This window comes from Muscardinus avellanarius (genome assembly GCF_963383645.1).
Source record: "Muscardinus avellanarius genome assembly, chromosome: X".
NCBI lineage: Eukaryota > Metazoa > Chordata > Mammalia > Rodentia > Gliridae > Muscardinus > Muscardinus avellanarius.
The window spans coordinates 18,485,635-18,501,509 of NC_137792.1; the positions used below are offsets into that span (position 1 = coordinate 18,485,635).

Genomic DNA, 15,875 nt, shown 5'->3' on the forward strand with positions numbered 1-15,875 from the left:
ATTTGGAAACAGGGTCTCACTAGGTTGAGAGTCTCACTGCTTTCTGAGGTTGTCCTCGAATCTGGGATCCTCCTGCTTCCCACATAACTGGCATGAACCACCACGCCTGGCTTAAAGGCTCTTCTTAAAGAAGCAAAGCACCACTGCGAAGAGGTCAAGCTCTAACACACGCAGGCTGGAGATCCAATCTCCCTTCAGAACATGGGCGTGCTCCGCGGTGCCGCAGGACCACCTGGGAACTGGTCAGAGATGCAGCTCCTTGAGCCCCACCCCAGCTGAAGAGGATCAGAAATGCCAGGGGTGCCGCCCAGCCAGCTGAGTCCCCCGGCTGATTCTGATGCAGGTGGGTCTGAGAAACGTTGCCCCTTGCCAGCTGATGACCCCGTGCAGGTCCTACCATGCCTCAGCCTTCACTCCCCCATCTGTGAAATACTAAAAGTACTGACCAGATAGTGTTGTGATAGTGAAATGACTCGATCCTTAAAACCATAGTACATCGTGCTTACTATTAAGCAAACTATCCTTTGTCCCATGGATTCTTCTGGCGTTCGGGTTGTTGCTGTTGCTGTTTATTTTGTCTGCAGTGGCGTATGTGATCAGACGTGGCTCAAAGATGACCTGCCCAGCCAGTCTTATTTGTCACTCCATCCTAATCAACTGGCAGGATATTCATTTACTCCCACACAGCTCCCTACCTCTGTGCCTTTGCTGCTTCCTTTCCACCCTCCCGGAATTCCTTTGCATCTTTGCCCACCTAGACTAAGTCTTCTCCCCAAAGTATCAGCACTGTTCTGCTCCCTCCCCGAAGTCTTGCCTGACCACCCCAGGCCAGATGCCCTTCTCTGAACCGTCAGTCATCATGTGTGTTGCAGGACTTAACCCCCAAGCACATGTCGGCACGCTACTCATGGCTTGTGTGGCGGGAGATGGGGAGATTAGACTCAGGTGTGTTCTACTTGTTTAGTTCCAGCCTATTTATTTATTTATGGTGGTACTGGGGTTCCTGGAAGCCCTTCTACCTCCGGGCTACACTCCCAGACCTATTTTTTTATATTTTTGAAACAAGGTCTCTTAAACCAGCGCGGCTGGCTTCTGTCTTCGCCTCCCAAGCGCGGGGATTACAAGCGTGCGCCACCACGCCCGGCATAGTTCCAGCCCTTTTTAGTTTTGCTTTCAAACAGAGTCTCACTAGGTTCCTGGGAGTCTTGCTAAGTTGCTAAGGCTGGTCCCAAACCTGTGATCCTCCTGTCTCAGCCTCCCAGGTACCGGGATTACAGGGGTGCACCGCCATGCCTGGCTTACTAGTGGTTTTTTATTTCATATATAATTGTCTCTTTATCATAAAAGCCCTTGGGAAACAAATCGGTCCTTATGCTTTTTTAATCTCTTCACTACCCATCCTCTGGTGTAGGTTAAAGAAGAAAAACAGGAATGAATGAACAAACTTCTGTAGCAGCATCCAGTCTATTAAAGGCACATTAAAAAAATTTTTAAAGCGGACTTTTGAGTATAGTAATAATTATAGTGGTTTAGCTGCATAAAAGCTTTCATAGCCTCAAAAATGCTTGTTCTTTTAACTGAATCTAACCGTCACAAAACCCTTGCGGAGCAGGCATTGTTGTCCCTGTTTGGCAACAGACTCAAGAGGCCTTTCATGACTTGCCCGTGTAGAACTAGTCAGTGGCAGAGCTAGGGCGCAGAGTCACCGGCTCTGCTGCATCTTTTACTTGGCTACTTTGGTTAGTCTCGGTTATTGCTCCTTTTGCGTAGTCCTGGGGATTGAACCCAGGGGTATTCTACCTCTGAACTATATCCCCAGCCCTTTTTAATTTGAATTTGAAATAGGGCCTCACTAAGTTACCAAACACTGGCCTCAAACGTGCGATCCTCTTGTGTCCGATTACAGGCATGCACCACCAAGCCCCATTGAGGTTATTGATTACTCTTAAGGTTTCCCAGTCTTACATTGTGCTATAGTTTCTACATTCAACTTCTGGTTGAAAGCAAGTGCTGCGCAAACGTGGCGGGCCTTGCTGATACTCCGAATGTCAAGGCAGGGCCACGTGGGGAAAGGGAAGCACAGCCTCACCTGGTGTTCCTAGGCGGGCCTGAGCAATGGTCAGTTTCTCATGGGGCGCTTGGCACTGGCAGCTGATTTCATCTGCAAATGGAGCAGGTGCAGTCAAGGTCTGAAAGGGAAGAAAGACAAAGGGAATATAGGCTGACAGATGCTCCTTCAGCACTAGCTGCCCCTGAAAGTTTTATTTCTGTTGACAACACAGGTAAGGAGAAGTCGAATATATCTGCTGAGTCTCTCAGAGAAATACGGTACTGCTAGAAGAAATAAAGTCAGGGCAGTGTCACTGAACACCCGCCCCCGCGCCACGTTTCTCACTAATGATTCAGAAATAATAAGAAATATCCAATGTCCACCATGCACCAAGTACCAGATGAGGCACTCCACATCTGTTAGCTCTTTTATTATTTTTATATAAACCCAGAAAAAATCAGATGCTTACATACTAGTTCTAATTATGCCAAGCCCTGCCCGGTTTTCAATGCTTCACACATATTGCTTCCCAACAACCTTGAAATATGCATTATTTTGTTGTTGTTGTTGTTGTTGTTGTTGTTGTTATACTGGAGATTGAACCCAGAGGCATTCTCCCTCTGAGATATACCTCCAGTCCTATTTTATTCTTAATTTTGAAAAATGGTCTCACCAAATTGCTGAGGCTGGTTGCCAGCCTGCAATCCTCCTATCTCAGCCTTCCAAGTACTGGGATTACAGGTGTGTGCCACCATGCCCAGCTGAGGTATGCACGATTTTGCCAGGGATAGTGGTATATGTCTGTAATCTCAGTGCTTGAAACTGAGACAGGAGGATGACAGGTTTGAAGCCTCAGCCTCAGCAACCTAGAAAGACCCTATTTCCAAATAAATATACAATAGGGCTGGGCATGTAGTTTGGAAGTAGAATGCCCTGGGCTCAATCTCCAGCACCACAAAAAGGAAAATGAAAAAAAGTGCGCTATATTATTAAGTTCACCTTTTAGGTCAGAGGCAGAGCTAATTAACAATCCCCCTGTAAAATCATACTGTTGAAAGTGGCAGAAACAGGATTTGGACTCGGCCTGCTTCCTAAATACACAATGATTTTTGTGTGTGTGGTACTGTGGATGGAACCCAGGGGCATTCTACCTCCAAGCTACACCCCCAGCCCTAATTTTATCTTTGTTTTTTGGGGTTTGAAACAGAGTCTCACTAAGTTTCAGAGGACCTCACTAACTTGTTGAGGCTGGCCGCAAACCTGCGACCCTCTTGTCTTAGCCTCCTAAGTACTTGGATTATAAATGTGTGCCGCCACACCCGACCACAATGATTCTTTTTTTTTTTTTTTTTTTTGGCACTGGGATTCCTGGAAACCCTTCTACCTCTGGGCTACACTCCCAGACCAATTTTTTAATATATATTTATTTGGAAAGAGGGTCTCTTAAGCCAGCAAGGCTGGCTTCGAACCAGCGCGATCCTCCTGTCTCAGCCTCCCAAGTGCAGGGATTACAAGCGTGCACCACGATGCCCAACCACAATGATTCTTAATGACATAACTAAGTTTTTCACCCAGAGATGGTTTAGAACCCTAACTTTCTGAAAGCCAATCATGACCCATTTAGTTAATTTTACAACAGCCCAGTTTTATGAGCTACACAATATACATCATGGCCCAACACACCCCTGCTATAGAATTTACTTTTTCTTTTTGTGGTACTAGGGATTGAACCCAGGGGCAGTCTACCTCAAAACTACAGCAGCCTCAGTCCTATTTTATTTTGAAAGGGGGTGTTGCTAGGCTTCTGGGAGTCTCATTAAATGCTGAGGCTGGAACCTGTGATTCTCCTCTCTCAGCCTCCTACATATTGGGATTAGAGATGTGGGCCACCACACTGAGTTGTTTTTATTTTTATTTTGATAGGGTCTTTGCTAAGTTACTGAAGCCAATCTCCAACTTGTGATCCTCCTGCCTCAGCCTCCTGAGTAGCTGAGATGATAGGTGTGTGCCACCAGAACCAGCATCTATTCAAATTTCTCATGTTATTTGTGTCCAGAAGTACTTAGCCTGCTGTAGAAGATTTCAAAATTTCCTCCTTGCACCTCAGAAAGTGATCTATTTATGAATTCAGTGTTTGATTCTTTCCCTTTCAAGATCCCAGAAGAGACCTGAGTCCAGCGTTAGGATTAGAGGTTTTATGTGCTCTAGGCATGAAACAGCTCTGGCCACCAATCCAGGCATCAGGCTAGGATGAACAAAGGCCTGTCATCTGCTCTGCCCTGACAGAAGAGTAACACGGTCAATGAAGCGTCTCTTTGCCCAGTGCCAGCGGGTTCTGTTATCTCTTTTAGGTCTCACAACACGTGATACTGTATGGATTGGGTGTTGTATGTATGGATACATATTTCTCTCCTTCTGTAGTATAAGGTAGTACTATGCCTATTTCACAGAAAAGGCAACAACATATCAGCAGTGTTAAGAAATATGATAGCCGGGTGTGCTGGCACATGCCTGTCATCCCAGTGCTTGGGAGGCTGAGACAGAAGGATCACAGTTTGAAGCTAGGCTCAGCAACTTAGGCTGTAAAAAACTTAGAGAGACACTGCTTCCAAATAATCGAATTTTAAAAAGGGGATTAGGGGTGTAAGTCAGAGATAAATGTCCCTGAGTTCAATCACACACACACACACACACACACACACACACACACACACACTAAATTGCCAGGTGTGGAGATGCACACCTGTAATCCCAGTACGTGATTGGGAGGCTGAGACAGGAGGATCACAGGTCCCAGGCCAGCCTCAGCAAATTAGCAAGACTCTGTTTCAAAATAAAAAAAAAAATAAAATATGGCTAGAGGTGTAGCTCAGAGGTAGAATGCTTCTGGGTTCCCCAGTACAAAAAAAAGTAAAATTAATATGCTAAATCTCTGGGTGTGGTGGCTCACGCCTGTAATCCCAGTACTTGAAAGGCTGAAACAGAAATTTCACAAATTTGAGGACAGCCTCAGCAACTTAATGAAACCCTTAGCAACTTAGCAAGAGCCTATTTCAGTATAGAAAATTAAAAAGGCTGAGGGTAGAATGCCCCCAGGGTTCAATCTCCAGTGGACAGAAAGAAAGGAAGAAAGAAAAGGAAGGAAGAGAGAAAGAAATGCTAAGTCATGCCTTTGGAAAGGCATAACGCCCAGCCTTGAACATTCCCAACCAACAGGGCAGTCTTCAGACATTTGGACTCACCCACACCCGGGGTGCTCGGCTGAAAGGAACATCATACTGGGAAGCTTGGCACGACATCTCCCGTATCTCCCACGCACAGGCCTGGCCAATCACAAGCCCTGACGTCTCTTCGGTGCAAAGGCCAAGGCCGTTATACAGGCCCTGAGAGGGCCGAAAAGCACAGCAATTCTGGCGGGCTGCAGATAACTGTTACTGTGGTAGCTTTGCCAGCCACCAATGGCTGGAGGCCCCGCCCCAGGCAGCTTAGGCTGGGGCTCTGGGGAGCGCTGTGCAAAAGATGTAGTCACTTGGAAGCCTGCCCAGGAAGTGGCCCTGCATTTTTTAGTCAGCCTCTTAAAATGAAAATCTCCCTCTCTCCAGACAAGGGAAGACAGAACAAGCCGTGTTTTTGTAAACAGGGTAAATGCAATCCAGGGCTGCCCATTTGTAGTCTTTGAACTGTGTCCTTACCACAGTCACCACTACATCATCTTTGGTATTTTTAAAGCTAAACTTGACTAGTCACTGTAAACATTACTCAGAGTGCTGCACAGATTGTTTCTTAGAGATGGAGACAGGTGCTTCTTAACTTGGGATGATTCGGCTAAAGAAGGACCCAGACATTAAAAAAAAAAATCTATTGGTGCATAATAATTACACACAATAGTGGGATTTGTTGTGACATCTACATGGCTGTGTAGTTGAACATAACATAACATGATCAGATTCATGCCCTACTATCTCCCCTCCTCTCTCCCGCACACCCCTTTCCTCTACCCTACGGGTCTCCCTTCTATTTTCATGTGATTCTTTTTTTCCTTTTTACTCTCTAGCTTCCACATATTAGAGAAGGCATCACACATTTGAACAGGAGCCATGACCCACTTCTGCCATTCATTTATTCAATCATTCATTCATTCATTCATTCAAATATGTTTGAGGCACTCTCTTAGTGTCTGAGCTTAGAAGCAGGGATAAGAGCAGTCCCTGTAGTGACAGGGACTGATCCATTCTCTGGCCCTGTGCCCTCTCCCCATGGTAGGATCCTCCTTCCTGGAAGGGGGAGGCCTGCCCCAGTTTTCTTTGGAGGTCTCCCAGTTGCCTGAGACTTTCCTAACCCCCGCCCCCTCTCCTTCAGGGCTCTGGAAACAGACCAGAACTTGGGATTCAGGATACCTGAGTCCATTTACGGTTCCTTTTCACATCTATAAAGGTGACTTCATAGGTTCTCTGGACCAGAGCAGCATTCGTAATGTGGCAAAGCAATGCAGTGAGAAGAACAGAGATTCCGTGCTCACAAAACCAGGGTTCAAATCCCCTTCGACAGGACTTAGTAGTGGTCTATTTTAATTCAGCTCTTCTGGTTAAAAGGAATTGACACCCACTAAAATTAGCTCAAGGGATGAAGGATTTATTTTAAGGCCACCCTGGCACAGGAAGAAAGGGGCACAGTGTGGCCCGAGAGCGCCAGCTGCTCTGCATGGAACTGGCTCGTTTCTGTCTGGGATTCTTTCTGCTCTGCTCCAGGTACCCTCCATCCTCCCAGAACATCAGTATCTCTGCTGGCTTCCACCACGCACAGCTCCAGCTTCAACATGGCTCGGCCTGCCTTTCTCAGTCTCTCTTAACACTAATGAGCAACTTTCGATTCCACCTTTTATCCCCAGCTCTTGCTGCTCCTGCCAATTTACCAATTTAAGGCAGAGCTGGGCGTGGTGGCGCACGCTTGTAATCCCAGGTTTTGGGAGGCTGAGACAGGAGGATACTGGTTCAAGGACAGCCTCAACTACATAGTGAGGCCTTCTGCAACTTAGACCTTGTTTCAAAATAAAGAATTAAAAAAAAATAACCGGGCGTGGTAGCACATACTTGTAATCCCTGTGCTTGGGAGGCTGAGACAGGAGGATCGCACAGGTTCAAAGCCAGCCTCAGCTACTTAGGCTCTCAGCAACTTAGACCCTGTTTCCAAATAAAGTAGAAAATAGGTCTGGGAGTATAGCCTGGAAGTAGAAAGCCCCTGGATTCCACCCCCAGTACCACCAAAAAAAAAAAAAAATAGACTGGGGGCGTAGCTCGGAGGTAGAAAGCCCTTGAGATCCATTTTCAGTATGGGGGAAAAAAAAATCCTAAGGCAGGGCGGCAGATGTAGCTCAGAGAAAGATAACTTGTCTAGCCTGCAAAAGACCCTGGGTTCCATCCCCAGGGACACACACATACACACCCCTGACAGGCCAATATTTTCTTTCCAAATCAAGCCATGACACCAGGATCAGTTGAAGTTGGGCCAGGTGCCCACCCGGGAACCCAACAGCTGTTGCAAGAAACATGAGTGGCCCACCACTGCCATTCTACCAGGAGCTATGAATGAGGTACGTGTGGTGAGAAATGGATTGAATTTTGTGTGCTTTTTGATGGTGGTACCTGGGGATTGAACTCAGTGGCATTCTACCTCTGAGTTACACCCTCAACCCTTTCTGAAACATCTGAAACAGAGTCTCATTAAGTTGCTGTGGGTGTCACTAAGTTGTTGAGGTTGCCTCAAACCTGCAATCCTGTTTCAGCTGCCAAGTACTGGGATTACAGGCATGTGCCGCCACGCCTGACTTATGTGCTATTCATTTATTTATTTATTTACTTATTTTTAGTGGTACTGGGGATTGAACCCAGAGACATTCTACCTCTGAAATACACCCCTATCTTATTTTATTTTTAATTATGAAACAGGGTCTGTTTAGGCTGATGAGAGTCTCACCACATGCTGAGGCTGTATTTGAACCTGCGATCCTCCTGTCTCAGCCTCCCAAGTACTGGTTTATAGGTGTGCACCACCATGTCTGGCTCTTGTGTGCTCTTTTTTTTGTGTGTGTGTGTGGTACTGAGGATGGAACCCAGGGGCATTCTACCTCCAAGCTACACCTCCTGTCCTATTTTTTATTCTTTATTTTGAAACCAGGTCTCACTGAGTTGCAGAGGGCCTCACTAAGTAGCTGAGGCTGTCGCGAACCACGATCCTCCGGTCTCAGCCTCCCAAATGCTGGGATTACAAGCGTGCCCACCACGCCCGGCTCTCGTGTGCTCTTAATACTAAGTTCCTTAACTTATTTGAACTTCAGCTTCATCTGTAAAGTGAATAATTGTCTTACATGGTTGTTGTGGAAACCAGAAATGATATGTATAATGTACTTGATAATAAATGGTAGCTATTGTCATTACAACCATTACTCATTGTTCTATAACATATATAATACATATTTTGATATAATAATAGATAATGTAGTTCTCCATAGAAATAAGCAGTTTGACTTATGGACTCTTCGGATACAATCCGAGTGAGTAAATTGGTTGGCAAATGAAACTAATCCTACATTAATGATCTAGGACCTTTTTATATACATGGACTGTGAATCTTTTTTCACATGAGCTAAAATAAATTACTATTTGGAGATCTTTTATGTGCTAGCCACAAAGATTTAGAGATGAGGTGTCGCCATTTTCTAGGAAAGGCGTATTCCAAAAGGTGTGAAGTCTGATAATTAAAGCAGAGATGGAGAAATTTGTAAAGCAACAATAGTAACTCAAAGGTGAAAAACAAAGTTTATGTGTACTGCGTTTTGGTCTTAATTATTGTGGGGAACAGGGAGAAACATAGAGATGGAGGAAACAGGGCCGAGAAGATGTCTGTGTGTGGTGCTGGGGCTTGAACTCAGGGCCTCAAGCATGCTAGGCAGGGGTGTACCACTGAGCGGGCACAGTGCCTTCTTAAGCGCATGAGCGCCTGTGGTGCAGATGTGCACATGTGAGCTTTTTCATTTTGTTTTTGTTTTTGTTTTATTGGTATTGGGAATTGAACCCAGGGGCATTCTATCTCCCCTCCCAAGACACATCCCTAACCCTTTTTATATTGAAACAGGGTCTTGCTACGTTTTGGAAAGTGGCTAAAACCTGCAGTCCTCCTGTGTTTGGAATGGGAAGTCTGCACAAATAAATGAGCCATGGCCTTACTTTCTAGAACATTGTCTTCCCAAACAAGGCAGAAGGGCCCTTGAGTTACATTCAGCAAGATCAAGTTAAGGCTCAGCTAGCGCCAACCAGCCCTGTGACTTGAGGCAATATTGTTTCAGTCCGAACATCCAAAATGACGGCAAAACAAAACATCTCCTCCTTCTCTGATCCACAACACATCTTTTTTTTTTGGTGGTGGTACTGGGGTTTCTGGAAGCCCTTCTACCTCCGGGCTACACTCCCAGACCTATTTTTACATTTTTATTTGGAAACAGGGTCTCCTAAGCCAGCGCGCGCGGCTGGTTTCGAACCTGCGTGATCCTCCTGTCTCTGCCTCCCAAGCGCGGGGATTACAAGCGTGCGCCACCACGCCCAGCCTAGAACAGATGATTTGATTTAGAAGGAATTCTATGCTCCTCAGGTTCTGCCTCCTCCATACACAACCTCCGAACAATCAGGAGTAAGGCGGTCAGGGCTCCCAGGAGCGGCAAGGGCTGGGTGCAGCTGGCGTCCAAGCTAGGTAGCGGCCTGCAGGAGACCAAGCCCACCACCTATTCTTCACCACATGCCAAAGCCAGAATGCTACCAGGGGTAGTCTGGTGTGGCCCTATATGACACATAAAACTAAGGCCCAATGACACAATACAATAGCTGAGTAGCAGAGTGCCAGTTAAGTGCTTTATGTATTTTCTCATTTAACCTGTACAACTCCGTGACGCAGGTGCTACTTCCACGAAGCTGTGCAGGACCCGTCCTCAACAGCAACACCAGTTGGCAGCCAGAGGAACAGGAAGGGCCCTCAGACTTAATTGCCATTTGGGCTGCCTCTGAACTGAAGAAATGACTCAAGACTCTTAGAAAATTAGAATACAGAGACGTCAAAAAGGAGATACTGAAATTCCTGATTATTAGAAAAGGGGAAACCCTGAAATGGACTGAAATAAGGAAACCTTGTGATCCAATTTTTATGTAGACTTAAGGAATCAGGGCAGATGACTCACATAGAGTTACTGGCAAGTCTCAGCCCGGACTCTAAGTTACCCAGGTCACATTTTCTAGTGTGTATTAGTGCATGCCTCCTATTTAACTGATGCTAGATGTTTAGAACGTAGATAAAGTGAAGAGAGAAATAAGAAAAGAGGGAACAGAATTGTCTCTAGATTGGTAATTCTCCAAAATGAAGGATGGCCCTTTTAGAATGGGAGAAGGCATGCGTTTGAAAAGGCACGTTCATCGCTGGGTGTGGTGGCGCACACTTGCAATCCCCGCGCTTGGGAGGCGGAGACAGGAGGATCGCGCAGGTTGGAAGCCAGCCGCGCTGGCTTTAAGAGACCCTGTTTCCAAATAAAAATATAAAATAGGTCTGGGAGTGTAGCCCGGAGGTAGAAGGGCTTCCAGGAACCCCAGCACCACCAAAAAAAAAAAAAAAAAGAAAAGAAAAAAGAAAAAGAAATAAAAGAAAAGGCACGTTCAATTCTCAGTATTTTCATATTTGGAACAAAAGTGCTACCTTTTTAAATATGCAAATCATAAAAATGAAGCCTCTGGACTGTTATGGGTCATCATGGAAGAGAATATTCCCCCTGGAGAGCTAGTTCCCAAAGTCAAGGTTGGGGAAGCACATGGTAGTTTTCCTTAGCAGAAGAGAGGAAGGAGGCATTTTTTGTGTTTTGTTTGTTTGTTGGTTGGTTGCAGTCCTGGGGATTGAACCAAGGGTACTCTACCACTGAGGTGCACTTTCAGCCTTTTTTATCTTTTGAGACAAGGTCTCACTAAGGTCAGGCTGGCCTCAAATTTTTTGTCCTCCTGCCTCAGCCTCCTGAGTACTGGGGTCACAGGTGTGTACCACCATAGGCCGCTGTGACTAAATAAACATTTCTTTATTTTACATTTTTAAAAATATGTGTGGCACTAGGAATTGAACCCAGGACCATTCTACCTCTGAGCTGCACCCGAGCCCTTTTTATTTTTTAGTTTGAAACAGGGAGGGTCTCACTAAGTTACTAAGGCTGGCCTCAAACCTGCAGTCCTTCTGTTTCTGCCTTTCAAATACTGAGATTACAGGCTTGTACCACTATGCCCTGTGAGAGCGAAGATTTTAAAGGGTTAGGAATCTCTGGCTCAGTGCCCTGTATTTCACAAGTACAGAGGCCTTGCAAGACCAGGGACGTGGAGCTGGGACATGTAAGACTTCTATCTAATTTAAGACTTTAGAACACCTGGTCATCACCTGCGAGTACACTGCATGTTTGTCACGCACACTCTGGTTATGTAAACTGTACCGGAGCCATATTCCCAACAGGCTTTTAAAAGGGGGAAAATGTTATATGTTGGGCATTTCATTTGCAAAATCTCTTCAATTGGACACTGCCAAATATTTACTTAAAACAAAAGCTATTAGGTACTATACAAAATGTGCAAAGCAAATATTACTTGAGTGCAAAAAATAGCTGACAGAACCTGTACTTAGGGAATGTGCGTCACTGACCAATGGCGGCTGGGCTGATAAGCTTTAGAAGTGCAAATTGACAATTACAAAGAGACATCATGCAATCTGTCCCTCAGCGCCATGCCATTAGGTTTGTATTTACTCATATCTGAACATAATGTTTAAGCCTGATTTAATTTGGGATCAGAATATTTTAATCTTTTTGAAGCTAGAGAGGAAAGGAAAAATAGATTTTTATAGCTGCCTCTAGGTCTGACGCCCATGAATCCCTGGATTCTGAAGCCATTGGATGTATCAGGACGTTGGGTCAAAGGCCTTATCAACAGACTTCAATGAAATAGAATGAAAACCAGGCCGATACCATGGTCCAGCCCCAAGAGGTATCCATTTTTCATTCAGCTAAATGTGGTGTGTATGGGTTAGAAAGCAATAGGCATCGTTAGAATTAGTAAGACAAAACCGGGTGTGGTGGCACACGCTTGTAATCCCAGCATTTGGGAGGTTGAGACAGGAGGATCACAGGTTCGAGGACAGCCTCAGCTACTTAGGCTTTCCGCAACTTACTGAGACCCTGTTTCAAAATAAAGAATAAAAATCGGGCTGGGAGCGTAGCTCAGAGGTAGAATGCCCTTGGGTCAATTCTCAGTACTGAAAAAAAAAAAAAAAAAAAGACAAGCCGGGCACTGTGGCGCAAGCCTGTAATCCCAGTACTTGTGAGGCTGAGACAGGAGGACCCTCAGCAGCTTTATTAGCCCCTCTTTCAAAATAAAAGATAGGCCTGAGGGTTTAGCTCAGAGGTAGAATGCCCCTGGGTTCAATCCCCAGTAACCCTACACACACACACACACACACACACACACACACACACACACACGTGCGCCAGGGGCAGGTGCATGCTTGTGATCCCAGCGCTTGGGAGGCGGAGACGGGAGGATGGCGCAGGTTCGAAGCCAGCCGTGCTGGCTTAAGAGACCCTGTTTCCAAATAAAAATATAAAATAGGTCTGGGAGTGTAGCCCGGAGGTAGAAGGGCTTCCAGGAACCCCAGTACCACAAAAATAAATAAATAAATAAATAAATAAATAAATAAATAAATAAATAAATAAGGCTGGGAGTATAGCTGAGAGGTAGAAGGGCCCTGGGTTCAATCCCCAGTACCACAAATAATAAAAACTGTTAAGTGAAATGATTCCCAGGTATATGGAACATTTAGAAATCCTTTGTGCTTTTTAAGAAGTTTAAATTACTTTAATAACATCTACCCATTATTCATGTTTTCCATGGCTAACAAATGCTACTTTAGTACTTACTGTGTTTCAGACATTGTTCTAGCTTCTGAGGTTTTATCAGGAAACAAAATAGACAAAGAAAAAAACCCTGTCCTAATACTTAAAGATAATAAAGAGTAAATGTAAAATGTGTAGCATTTTAAAATGTGATTAAGTTCTAGCAGAAAAATAAGGCAAGGAATGGGGAATAGGGAGCGATGAGGGTTTAACTGTCAATAGGATAGTCGAGGAAGTTGGTATACATGTGAATATATAAAGGATTGATTGAGCCAAAGAGAAGGGGCATTCTGGGCAGAGAAAAACAGCAAACTCAAAGGCCCTGAGGCAGGGGCGTGCCTGACTTCTGCTGGGAATAAGAGGGCCAGTGTGCCTAGAGGAAGTGGGTGAACGGAAATGGAGGAGATAGAGCCAGAGGGCTAGAGTAGGCAGTGGGTGCAGGCACTCAGGGCGGGGGCTCTTGGGTCACTCTACAAACTGGTGTTCACTCTAGTAGTTGGGAGCCTTTGGGGTCTTTTGAAGAAGCCATGATCAGATGGAACTTAGCCTTAACAGGACCACCTGGCTGACACACTGAGAATACACTAGAAGAGGGAACATAAGAAAACCACTGAGGCGCTGGTGTACTACTCAGGCCAAAGGAGACAGAGGCCAGAGGGAGAGCAGTGGAAGTGCTGGGAAGTGCTCAGATTCGGGGCTGGGGGTATAGCTCAGGGGGCGAGCGCTTGCCTCGTGTGTATAAGACCCTGGGTTCGATCCCCGACACCAAAAAATGTGTACAGACTCCAAACCGATTGTGGATAAATAAAATCTGGAGTAACTGATGTAGAGTATGCAAGAACGAGAAGAGTCAAGATTCTTCCAAAGTAACTGGCCTGAAGGAACTAGAAAGACCTTGCCACCATTTCCCCAGGACGGGGAAGACACCGGAAGAGTTGGTCTGGGGTGGGGGTGGGGGACAAGGGCAGAGAGATCAAGAGTTCCATTTTCACCATGTGCTCTGACATACCAGTTAGATCTCCAAGCACAGATGTCAGGTAAACAATTGGATCTACAAGGGAAAGAAGACTAAGGTGACTGAAGATAAGTGATTGGACAAAATTGACTCATTCAGCTAAGGGCACAAATGCAGATAGAAGACAGGTCCAGGTTGTCAAATGAGAGAGTAAATGTTTATAGAAGATCCTCAATAAACCAGGTGTGGTGACACATGCCTGTAATCCTAGTACTTGGGAGGCTGAGACAGGAGATTGTAGATTTAAGGCCAGCCTCAGCAACTTAGCAATACCCTCAGCAACGTAGTAAAACTCTGTTTCAAAATAACAAAGAGCCGGGCGTGGTGGCGCACGCTTGTCATCCCAGCATTCGGGAGGCTGAGACCGGAGGATCGCGGTTCGCGGACAGCCTCGGCTACTTAGGGAGGCCCTCTGCAACTCAGTGAGAAAAATAAAAAATAGAAAATAGGGCAGGGGGTGTAGCTCGGAGGTCGAATAACTCTGGGTTCCATTCCCAGACCCGCAAAAAAAAAAAAAAAAAAAAAAAGAACTGGGCGTGTTGGGGCACACTTGTCATCCCAGTACTTGGGAGGCTGAGACAGGAGGATCTCAGGTTCACAGCCAGCCTCATCTAACTAGTGAGGCCTCTGCAACGTAGTGAGACCCTGTTTTAAAATAAAGACTATCTAGCCGACTCACATCTTCATCTTGACCTTGCCTCTGGATACTGACTTTGCCTCCTACTTCACAGACAAAACAAAGGCCATGATTTACAGCCCTTCACAATTTATTTCAACTTCAAATACCTCAGGCTAAATTCTTCACCTGCATGAGAGTCACAGGAACGACACAGGAAAGCCCTCAGAACGAGACTGGTAGCCATATGAAACAGGCCCACAGAAGTGTTTGCCCAGTCTGCCCCTTTGCCCTCCACTAGAAGAGCACACAGCAACAAGGCGCCATCTTGGAAGCAGAGAGCCACCCTCGTTAGACACCGGAGTCTACCAGCATCTCGAACTTGGACTTCTCATTCTCCAAACTTCTCTCTAAGTTACCTAGTCTTGGGTATTTTGTTATAGGAGCTCAAAGAGACTAAGACAATAATAGTGGCCTAGGGACTCTTCATGAAAGATGGAGTTTGTCAAAATGAAGGTCAGGAAGCAGATGAAAGGCAGCTAGATATAAATGAGCGGGCCATGGCGAAATTGGGATGGACCTGAGGAGGAATGAAGCCCTCACGAAGGGAAACAGGGGACTCCCTGCCCAGCTGCAGTAAGAGAGCAGCAGTAATAATAATAATAATAATAATAATAATAATAATAAATAATAAAAATGAGCGCTGGGGGTGTAGCTTGAAAGTAGAACGCCCCTGGGTTCAATCCCCAGCACTGCCAAAATAAATAAAAAGGGCTGGGGGTATAGCTCGGAGGTAGAATGGCACTGGGTTCAATCCCTAATACCCCCCAAAATTAGAAGGGCTTCAATAAATATTTGTTGAATGGGGACTGGAGAGAATAATTATTGATAAAGACAAGAACAAGGTTTATACTTGTTAAGAAAATACATTATATTTATCAATGTTGCATAGATTTTTTTTATCATCATACAATTTTGTACCAGTATTGGGAATGGCCTAGGAAGATTTGAGAAAGTTCTGATTATTAATAGATTTCAAAAATAATTGTGTCAAAATGGCGGCAGACCTGGGTAAAGAAAGGACTTGGTTTCTGCCTAAAAGCAGGCAGCTATTCCGATGTAAATTAACCTAGCTAAAAGTAATTAAGTCAATAGAGGAGAGCTAGGGCTTCCTCTTTCTAAAGACAGATCTACATGATAGTCTAGGGAGGAGGGGGCAGGGGGTTGACATTCCATT

General features: G+C 45.3%; 1 protein-coding gene across 1 annotated transcript in view; it reads right to left on the reverse strand.

The window, feature by feature from the left end:
- The window catches only part of PCYT1B (phosphate cytidylyltransferase 1B, choline), a gene marked incomplete at both ends in the record, with an annotated part of 86,773 nt that overhangs the window by 52,073 nt on the left and 18,825 nt on the right, over positions 1-15,875 (reverse strand). Inside the window, one exon of the mRNA XM_080719559.1 lies at positions 2,090-2,189. Coding sequence (XP_080575685.1) covers positions 2,090-2,189 — 100 coding nt within the window. The remainder of the gene's footprint in view (positions 1-2,089; positions 2,190-15,875) is intronic.